The sequence below is a fragment of the Nannospalax galili genome, unplaced genomic scaffold, assembly GCF_000622305.1.
Source record: "Nannospalax galili isolate Female #2095 unplaced genomic scaffold, S.galili_v1.0 scaffold86, whole genome shotgun sequence".
Classification (NCBI taxonomy): Eukaryota; Metazoa; Chordata; class Mammalia; order Rodentia; family Spalacidae; genus Nannospalax; species Nannospalax galili.
Genome location: NW_008354174.1, coordinates 1063165 through 1074271, shown reverse-complemented (window position 1 = coordinate 1074271; position 11107 = coordinate 1063165). Strand labels below are relative to the sequence as shown.

At 46.9% G+C, this 11107-nt stretch overlaps 1 protein-coding gene across 1 annotated transcript in view; it reads left to right on the top strand.

Moving 5' to 3' along the window:
• The first annotated feature begins 2038 nt into the window (after positions 1-2038).
• Serpina6 (serpin family A member 6) overlaps positions 2039-11107 on the top strand; it is a 17992-nt gene continuing 8923 nt past the window's right edge. Inside the window, exons 1-3 of the mRNA XM_008851203.3 lie at positions 2039-2316; positions 4836-5464; positions 6807-7077. Of these exons, the coding sequence (XP_008849425.1) occupies positions 4855-5464; positions 6807-7077 (881 nt within the window). The 5' untranslated portion in view covers positions 2039-2316; positions 4836-4854. The remainder of the gene's footprint in view (positions 2317-4835; positions 5465-6806; positions 7078-11107) is intronic.

Here is an 11107-nt window from a genome sequence, read left to right as displayed (position 1 = left end):
GGTGATGAGAGCTGAGGTGTTCTGCCAGACCTCCTATGGTGGTGTGAACTCAGGTGCTCCATCACACCCTCTGGAGGTGGTGTGAACTGAGATGCTCTGCCACACCTTCCTGTTGTGATAGATTGAACCCATCTTAAACCATGAGCCAGGATAAATCCTTCCTCCTCTATGCTGCCTATGTCATGTGTTTGGTCACAGTGGTGCCAAAACTAGCCAAAGCAGGAAGATAAGCACTTACCTCAAGAAAATAGAGAAAGAGCAAAAAATTAACACCCAGAAAATGTCCAAAGATGGTTTTCAAAAGACACTATAAATAGAAATCAGTGAACTATAGATTTTTATAAGAAAATAATAAAACTATAAGTTGACACTTTCTAAGATCAATTAGTCTCTCTAATAAAACTTACCAAAGGGCTGGGGAGACAGCTCAGCTGATAAAAATGCTTGCCTTGAAAACAAGGATCTGAGCTGGATCCTCAAACAAATGTAAAAGAGAAGAAAAAACCCTGGGCATCGTGGCACAAGCTTGTCATCCTAGTGCTGAGGAGGCGGACAGGATGATTCTGGGTCTCTATTCAGAGAGTTCCAGGCCAGTGAGAGACCCTGTCTTGAAAATAAGATGGATGGAGCCTGAGGAACAAAAAACAAGGCTTTACTCTGACCTCCAAATGCATACTCAGACCTGTGCATGTGCAGAGAGAGAGAGAAAGAGAGAGAGACAGAGACAGAGACAGAGAGAGACAGAGAGACAGAGAGACAAACAGAGACAGAGAGAGACTTTAGCAAGATGGAAACAGAGTAAATATATAACAGACACAGAACACTGGTATTATATAATAACTTAAAATGCCAATGAAGTGTATCAGGAGTAACTGATGTTTAATCTGCAAATCTAGATGAGATAAATTCTTAGCTATGGATTCTAAAATAGGCTTACAAAATAGAAAACTAGAAAAGAATAACAACTATGACTGAAGCCAGAAGTGATCCAAGATACCAGGTGGGGGCCTACTGTCCTCATTCCCTGCGGGAGCAGCTTCCGATATCCTTGAACAGAAGGCAGTGATGCATCCATCCACCAGAGGGCACGGTACTCAGGCTGGGCACCCACAGTGTCACCTCCCTTTGGACACTGTGGTCAGTCCAAGGATAGACACTGGTGTCCACAGGCCTCTGAGTGACTGAAAAAAAGGGGAAAAGAGGAAGAAAATGAATTTGCTGAAGGCCAGGGAGACCCACATAACTGGAACTTTTGTCCTCACTGAACAAAGTCAGGTAAGAAGTGGAAACACCACAGAATTTGAAAGAAGAAAGAGAAAGATCTAGTGACAGATTGGAGACCCTGAAGCCCTTTCCACTCTGGAACTCCCATTCATGAAAACAAATCGATATTCCTTTTTGCATTCTGACACTTTGAGTTTGAGGTATGTCTTCTGCAACGAAAACAAAAACCTGGCGAATGAGCATGTGGGTAGGAGGGAGAGTGGTAGACTTCAGTGTGAAACGGTCTCAGGCAGCTCGCTCAGTTTCCAGCATCTATGTCCTCTTGTCTAAAGAAGAGAGATGCCAGTGAGGGGTGTAGCTCAGTGGTAGAGCTCTTAACTAACATGCACGAGGTCATAGGTTCAATCCCCCTGAAACTAAAACAAACTCATCAACCTCATAAAGAAGAGAGACAGTAACAGTCTGTTCATTAACCATTGTGAAGGCTAACTGATAACCCCCAGGAGGCCCTGAGCTATACCATATTATCGAACGTCTCCTCCTCCCTTGGCTCCTCCCCTCCGCCCTTGGCTCCTCCCCTCCACCTGGCTCTGCACAGAGTCCTTGTCGTGGTGCTTATCAATGGCACCAGTGACTTTCCTGCCAACTGAGATGAAGCAATCACAAACATTGACGCAACTCCAGCCACATTTTCATATTTAAAATAAAAGGGGAATGGAATATAAAGGAAAGTTAATTTACAGTGTCACTGTGTTTATTTGCATTTCCTAAAAATGCCTCCCATTGGTTGATGGTTGGGGGGCGGGGACCACCAAATGGTAAAGGCCACTGTCCCCCTCCCTCTAACCATTAACCAGCAGAAAAGCTGGCAAATAAGATTTAGTGGACAGTCTCCCCGACGCCTTACTGTACTTGCGCTAGGATCCCAGGCAGCAGAACAGAGCGAGTGGGAACAGCGTGAGCCCACTGCAGACCGTGAGTCATCCCAGAGAGCACTCTGTGCTTCCTGCCCCTGCCTGTGCCCACACCCCACCGCCTCCGCCTGCTGCACTCCAGAACGCAGCAACGCCTGCAGCGTTTTTGTGTAAATTGGTAAGTGTATATGGGGGTGGTGTGCTGTGACTTGAATCTTGTAGAGGACTTCCCAGGTCCCAGAATCAGAGGTCACCCGCTGATGGGGCTCCTGCCTTGCAAGGGGCTGTCATGGAGGGCAATAGCCGAGCTTCATTCCTCCCTGCTGCTGGTGGAAGTGGAGCAGCATCGGCAGTCGAGAATGGGAATCTCAGAGCTGAGATGGATCAGTGCCAAGCAGCACCCTGGAGGAGGATGCCAGCTGGGGTCGGGTAGGGAGTGCACAGTCGGTGTATTCAAGGGCACCGCACAGAGTCCCACACACCCCTCTGCCACAGGTCCTCGCCTAGGACAGGAATGGACAGTGCAGATAGAAGGGAAAGGACCTGCGCTAACTATCTGCATCATAACACAACTTATGCCTGGAGCTTCACCTAACACACTGGTGAGAATGTCCTGGGTATTCATCCCACAGTCACTTCAGAGATGAACGACAAGGAAGACATTCCTAAAAAGAGAGGCATGGGTCCTACTGACCCTCAACCTTTTCAGAAGGCTGGCACTTAAGAGACGCCTTGCTTAGCATGTGGCTTTCAACAGTGGCAGGCAAAGGGCTCTGAAGGTGCCCACCCAGCCCTGCAGGGGATGCTCTGCTTCATCCAGGTCTGTTTCTCCATCTCTGCATTGGGTCCCAGGAAGCAAAGACACCTAAGTCAGGCACTGATGATAGCCATGAGAGGTGTTCACAGCAGTCTGGTGAAGCAGGAAGGTTTCAGTCCCCCTCTTGAACTACTGAGGCAGGAAGGAAGGCAGGAAGTAGGAAGAGGAGGGAGGCCCAGCCTGTTCTTAATCTCCTGCTGCCTGGGGTCCTTGCTCCAAAGAACTCATAGACAGGTACGGCCCAGTACAGAAACCAAGATGTCCCTGTGTGTGACATGAGGTCATCATCAGAGAGGAGGACAGAGGAAGGGCATCCTGGAGGCCGTGACCAAGCACCTGAGTCTCAAAGATCAAGAGGGAATGAGCCAGGCAAGGTACGAGGGGACAGGCCTACAGGGTAGAGCCATATGAGGCAGGGCAAGGGAAGGCCCATCTTTATCTCCGGGTCTCAGTCCAGAGCAGAGCTCAACAAACACTGGGGGACTGTAGTGACCTGACCTGCCGTCCCTGCCCTGTCCTGCCTTGCCCTGCCCTGCCCTCTGACCCAACTTGCAGCAGGGTAGCAGTCTAGTTAGTGTGAGGCAGGAGGAACTTGTGGCACCCAGTAGCACTGTGGCTGGGACCTCAGGTAGTTTGATGCAGGGCTGAGGGACTGGCTCATGAGGACATCTAATGCACATCAATGAAGGCTAACCTCAAGTGGGCACTGGGGTGCCACTGGGAACTCTACTTCTGCCTAGCGGAGTCTCACCTCCCTTTGGTGATAATATCACAGCCAATGTCTTTCTGGGTTGAATGCCCCCAAAACATTGACTTATAATTTCGATCCATGACTCTTTTTGTTATTGTTCAAGAATTTCATACATGGGTATAATGTATTTTGATCAAATCCACTCTCTTAACCCCCCCTTTTCCCTAAAATCTTCATATAATCCACCGAGTCCACTCAGCACTCCCGGTATATGCATGGTTGTAGGGTCATCTACTGGAGCATGGGAAGCCTCTTAAGGGCCACATCCCTGAAGGAAATTGTCTCTCTCCAGAAGCCATCAATGGAGAACATGCTAGTATTATTTGACTAAACAGACATAGTAATAAACTACCCCCTAAGTTCTCATCTGCATACCACAGATTAGTACATCTCTCAGCCTTCATCAGAGAAGCCACTTTTCCCAGTAGGATGTGATTAACACAGAAACCCACAACTGGGGTCAACGCTCAAGATGCCTTTAAATTACAGAGAATATAAAATGTGGAATTACAGGGTAATTTTCAATTATCCTAGCCTTGGAAATTGCTCATGCACTGTCCTTTGTCAGGTATTTTTATTTCTTCATCAGCTTCTAGTTAATGCCCAGTGTCTTTTCCATCTGATCTGAAATCAGAATGAAATCCATTCTTGCAGGGTAGTCCCATGGGGGTGAGCTCTTTGGTCTTGTTCAAGGAATGTCTTCATTTCTGTTCACTTTTTAAGGAGCGTTTAGCCAGACATGGGATCCTTAGTTGGCAATTTTTGGTTGTTTTGCTTTTCTTACATGTTGAATGTATCAGTTAAGAGGATATTTAGCCTTTCTGAGCTTCTGGCCACCTAAAGTCAGTTTAATAATATTTACTTTGTGTTTTGATGGCATTTACATAAAAGACTATCAGCAAAATACCTAGACAAGTATTAGGCACTTAACCACACTTAGAGCAATCACAGTAAGTAAATATCTTCAAATGAGGAGACTGAAGCCCAGAGCTCTGATGTAACTTTCCTTGGTGGACAGCCAAGGTGAAGGAATGGAATGGGGGGGGGCTTTCACCTGCCGCCTGTGGCATGACACCCACCCCCAACTCTGAAACCGCCAGATCATCTAACAAGCACTCTTGATTTGCAGGGCCTGACCATCCTGGACAATGCTACCTGCCCTGTACACCTGTGTCCTCTGGCTTTCCACCAGCAGCCTCTGGGCTGTCCAGGCACAGGACCCCAATGCTCCTATGAATTCATGGAGTCCTCACCGAGGCCTGGCTCCAACTAATGTGGACTTTGCCTTCAACCTGTATCAGCACCTCATGGCTTTGGCTCCTGATAAGAACATCTTCATCTCCCCAGTGAGCATTTCCATGGCTTTGGCCATGCTGTCCCTAGGTGCCAGGGGCCATACGCAGACCCAGCTTCTCCAGGGCCTGGGCTTCAACCTCACAACAACATCTGCAGCAGAGATCCACTCAGGCTTCCGGCACCTCCATCACCTCTTCGAGCAGTCAGATACCAGCTTGGAGATGAACATGGGTAATGCCATGTTTCTTGACCATTGCCTGAAGCTACTGGACTCATTCTCAGCAGACATCAAACACTACTATGAGGCAGAGACCTTGGCTGCCAATTTTCAGGACTGGAACCAAGCCAGAAGACAGATCATCGACTATGTGCAGAATAAGATGCCGGGGAAAATTGAAGATGTGTTCTCAAACCTGGAAAATCCAGCCACCCTCATCCTAGTCAACTACATGACCCTCAAAGGTACTCCTCCCATGCCAACAAGGTCCCATCCCACCCTGATCTCACCAGAACCCCCAAAGTCATCCTGCACACATTTGCCCAGAGCTCACAGCCAGCTCTGACCAAGTCCTCCCTCTAGTGAAAGCTAGTCTCCACTGGGTTTCCAAAGTGCTATTCAGGAACATTTCCAGGGAGATTTGTTAAAAGTACAGATTTCAGAAGTCATGCCAGACCTACTGAAATAAAACCTCCACAAGAAAGCCCAGAATACACAGTTTTCATAACCATTCCCCTCTACACACTGACTTTATGTTTTATGATCAGCTGATTTGGCGGCACCTCATCCCTGAGAACAAAATCTCAAAATTTTTCTAGAACAGGGCTCTCAGATAAGGGTGATGTTTTCACCCTCCTGGGGACAACAGACAACATTTGGAGGCATTTTTCACTGTCACAACTACAGGTGGGGTAGGATACGCTATTGCTGTCCATTAAGTAGAGGCCAGGATGGCTGGAGGACACGCTACTCACAGTGCACTGACTGTCTCCCATGCTGTCATCAAGTCCCTCCATAACACCCAGGTTGAAAGCCCTGGTCTCCTGCTTCTTCTACCATTCCCAGCCTCATGTCTCAGCACTTTAATCCTCCAAGCTCTTAACACACACACACACACACACACACACACACACACACACACCAGTCCAACCATACCAAATTCCTCTCCCATCCTCGAGCATGCTTGCCTCTTGCCTCCATAGAAACCTGTGTGAGCCCGCTAATACCACCAATACCTCCAATAACAAATGACTGAAGACGAGTGGCTGCATTTATCTGACAGCTGTGGAGTTGAAAGTCCCAAACTGGTCACACTACTTGAGACCAGCTCCTACATGGCAGAAGAGGCTGAGAGAGAGGCCTTGTCATCAGGCAAGCTTTGGCTCAGTCTGAGGAGCAACGTTCCTCCCATCAGACTTGACTAGTATAACAGAATGCCATATACAAACAGGTTGGATTAGCCTGGGGGCAAAGGGGTGTCTGTGACCCTAAAGGAATCACGTATTCAGACTGCACCCAGGAAACGTGGTCTAGAATCCCCTCATTCCAGGTGGCAGAGGTCAGAGCTTCCTCCAGGGACTAGCCAGTCTGTCAGGACTGAGATAGAATGGCTGGTTCATTCCCACAAGGCAGTTCTTCCCTATTTCCACCAGCGATCTTGAGTTCAAGGTTTGAGGTCCTGTGCCACTTCCAGAATTCCTGGTACTCTGTTGATGCTGATGACGCTGTCTAGACTTAATTTTCCTTTCTGGCCTACGGGTTTGATCTCTCTCTCTCTCCCTCCCTCCCTCCCTCCCTCCCCTCCAGGAACATGGGAACATCCCTTTGACCCAGAAAACACCAGAGAAGGGGACTTCTATGTGAATGAGACAAGCACAGTCAAGTTGCCCATGATGTTCCAATCAAGCACCATCCATTACCTTCGTGACTCAGTGATCCCTTGCCAGCTGGTACAGATGAATTATGTGGGAAATGGGACTGTCTTCTTCATCCTTCCAGACCAGGGGCAGATGGACACAGTCATCACTGCACTGAACCGGGACACAATACAGAGGTGGTCCAGGCTTCTGGCTCCAAGGTAAGCCCTTCAGGTGGCATATGCTTCTGGAAAGTGAGGCAGGTGGACTCTCTTCCTCAAGATTCACCCTCAAGGACTTGTTGGTCTGTCTTCTGGGTCCCCATGGGCTGTGAGGTTCTCTGACCTAGAAGTTACGCTCATTATCCATCTGTCCATTGGCACAGAGCACAGAGGTGCTTTAGAGCATACGACAAGGTGAATTTCATACCCATAGCCACCTTCTTCATTCTATTTACATCCATTTCCTAGAGCAAGATCACTAAACATTCACATCCTTACTTTTTCATTTCATTAGCTTACTTACTGGACTCCAAGCCTTGCTAGCAATTCCAACGAGTCCCTGTAAAACAACACAAATGACTTCGCATCCATCATTAGCTGTTCTTAAGTCTGTCAGGAGACATAGTTCTGCTTCAACTAATTGACTAGTAAATTAGTAAGAAATCAAAGCCCTAAAAAGGTGATGAGTAAGCAAGTTAAAGGGAGTAAGGGTATGTGCTGATGGGTCAGTGGTCAGGAGGGACCCACCAATAGATTCTTTCTGTCTCTAACATCTGGTCCAGGCAAGGGACTGGTGCACTATTGGCACACAGGGAAGGTTGCCTGAGGGTGAGTTAGTGATCAATGGACGAATGAATAGACAAACGGTCCATTTTCCCCTAGCCACCCGGAGCTAGAAGACAAATAAAATCACCGTCTGTCTACCTTGGAAGAGGCAGATATCCTCGAGAACCTGGCCCACATTCTCAGGGAGGCTCCCATTATATTCTAGTTCAGTGCAAGGGAATCAGAAAATGACGCCAGTGTGGCACCTGGTATCAAGTGGAGGGCATAGAGTAGATACAACAGAGGGAGAGGGCTTATGGAGTAGCTCAGGGAAGCCGGTGGAGCAGGACGCATTCATTCATTCATTCAACATTCACAAACGCAAACACCTACTGTGCACTGTGCTCCAGGCTAAGCACAAGGGACAGAACAGTGACTACAAGAAGAGACTAGACAGTAGAAAACAGGCTCTGGTGGAATTAACGGTCAGAGAAAGGCAGGGATCCCTGCAAGAAGCAGGAGGAAGAGGTAAAGTGCTGCAGGATAGAGGATTCTGGCTCTGTCTAGGCTCTGAGAAATCCACGGTGCTCTGTGTAAGCCTGAGCGTGTCATGACTGGTCACGTGGAGAAGTGGTACCAACAACTCAGGGGACCATGGCAGGGAAGCACAACAAAGACTCACACTCACGTCATTGTGTAAAAACTTTGAGTAGAGGGAGGGTGGGATCGGAGGCTGATCAATGGGTGCTAAGCCATAGTTAGACGGGAATGAACTGCTCTGACATGCTACTGAACAGCAGGATGACTATATATTTCAAAAAGAAAAAATATCTTGGAAGAAACAGGTATTTACCCTGACATAAACGTTACACAACAGCATTAGGGTTTTGGATCTGTGATGACAAATACCCAAGACAAATAACTGATAAAGGAGGAAATATTTATGCTGGCTCATGCGTTCAGAAGATGCAGCCTGTTGGCCCTCAGCCCATTGCTTCTTGAGCTCATGCGTGGAAAGGCAGGACATCTTGGTGGGGACCACGTGGTAGAGCAAAGTGCCTTACCTCATGGCAGACAGGTGACAGAAGCCACAAAGAAGGGGCTGAGGACAGGCAGACCCCCAGAGTCCTAGTTTCCTCCAACCAAGCCCCACCTCCTAACAGCCTGTTGAGCTATTACTCCATCAGCAGATTAAGATAATGCTTTCATGAACCAATCATCTCTCAAAAGTTCATGAGTTGACAGCCAAACCTTCAATACAGGAGCCTTTTGTGGGGAATACCTTATATCCAGACCACAGCATCCCACCCTTGGCCCTAGTGGGCTCATGTACTTCTGATGATACAAAATGATTTGTCCCATAATGCCAGAGTCACTAAAGAATCAATAATTCCAGCATTTCTTAAAAATCCAAGTCAAAGTCTCCTTTGAGATTCAAGGCAAACTCTTAGCTGTGAGTCCCTGTTGCCCCATCAGGAGCACCTGCAGGAGATCCAATTCTGCTGCGCATGGTCTGGTCTCTCAGGCTTTCCTTTAAATCTTGTTGGAAGATTTTATAACCCTGTAACTCTTACATTCTTTGTATCTGAAAACCCAGTAACACAGATGATGCCAAGTTCTTTTGCCAGTAATAGCAGTAGTCAGCCTCTCTTGAACTACAGGTAGCCTGGGCTGCTGACCACAGCGGAATGAATCCTGGACAAACAACTGTCTGGGTTACCTGTGTGAAGGGGGTGCCTGATGGCATTCTTTTCTCAAGCAAAAGTCTTTCAAATGAGTTTATACTTTTATACCTGGAGCCTGGGGTGGGGGGTGTTGTCTAGCCAATTCCTGAGGTACCTCAAGGCATTTCCCTTGTTTGATTCCCATATTCCATTATGTAAAGTACTTTACTTTTTGTAGCAGCATTGGTGATGGAGCACAGGGTCTCTGCTAGACAAGCACTTTACTACTGAACTACATCCCAAACCCTCTTTCCTTTTGTATTTTGAGACAGGATCTTTATAGTTTGCCCAGACGGGCTTTGAACCCACACTATGGCCTAAGCAGACTTTGAACTTGGGATCTTCCCAGTTCAGGCCCAGAGTAGCTAGGATTATGAGCCTGTTGCTACCAGACCCAGTTTCATTGTTTTAAAAAATATTTTATTTATTTATTATATGTCTGAGTGTATTGCCTGCATGTATGTGAGTGCACCCATGTTGTGCAATGCCTCAGAGGTCAGAAGAAGGCTTCAGATTCCCTTGGAACTAGAGTTAAGGACAGTTCATAGCCACCATGTCGGTGCTGGGAATCAAACCCGGGTCTTCTGCAAGAGCAGTCAGTGCTCTTAACTGCTGAGTCATCTCTCCAGCCCCTCATTTCTTTTTAATAATGCTAATTTCTTTAACACAACACCCTCCCCTCTTTGATCATAACTTGTAACATACTTCTTTTCTGGTCAAATGGATCGAACTGCACGTTTCCATTCTCTCTGCCTTGTATTCCTAATTCTCACTGTAATTCTGACTGAAAGCATCCAGCAAAACCTTTGCTACCACCTGACTGTGAAGCTGCCTTGAAATTTTCTACGTACTTGAATTTGCTCATCAACTTTAAATCTAACTTCCAAAAAAGTCTCAGGACACGGACAAAGTATAGATCAGGTGATTGCTAGACTGTAACACAAATGACTTCTGGTCCCATTCTCCCTGGAGTCCGTGTTCTCACTTGAAACTTCATGAGCCCAGTCTTTACCATCCGCATACCCATCAGCATCCTACGGTCTTCTGAGCTCCCACCAGAATCACACATTTTTCTCTTTTCACAGAATTCTAGAGACTCCTCTAGCCCACATCTCCAACATTTTCAAATTCTTCCAGCCAACTTCAAAGGCTTCAGAACCACATGTAGTCACAGCAAGGATCTCACTCTTGGTACCAAGGTACCAATTTTCTGTGCTAGCTAGTCTTTCATTGCTGTGATGACTGCCCAGAGGAGTATTCTAAAGGAAGGAAGGACTTATTTGGACTTGCAGTTTCAGAAGTTTCTATGCATGGTAACTTGATTCTGTGGTTTTGGGACCCATGCATGGTAAAGCAGAGCATGATGGAGGGAAATGGGTGGTGGAGCACAGCGCCTCACCCCATGGTAGATAGGAGACAGAGGGACTGACAGGAAGAGTCTGGGAACAAGGTGTTTATTCTCCTACAGCCTTCACCTCCAGTTACCTTCTTCCTCCCACTGGTCTCATCTCTTGATACTATATTTAGCAATGAATTTATCAAGGAACTGATCCATTTTAAAGTTTCACCCTCATGACATGATACAGTTACTTCTGGAAAGCCCATCGGTTGGCAAATAAATCTTTAACACATGACCCTTATGGGGAGACTCTACATCTAGACCATAGCAACAATAAACTCATGCATTGAAACATCACATGCTGCTCCACAGACATGCACAAATTTGTGTTTTTATATACAAGCTAAATGTTATTTAATTT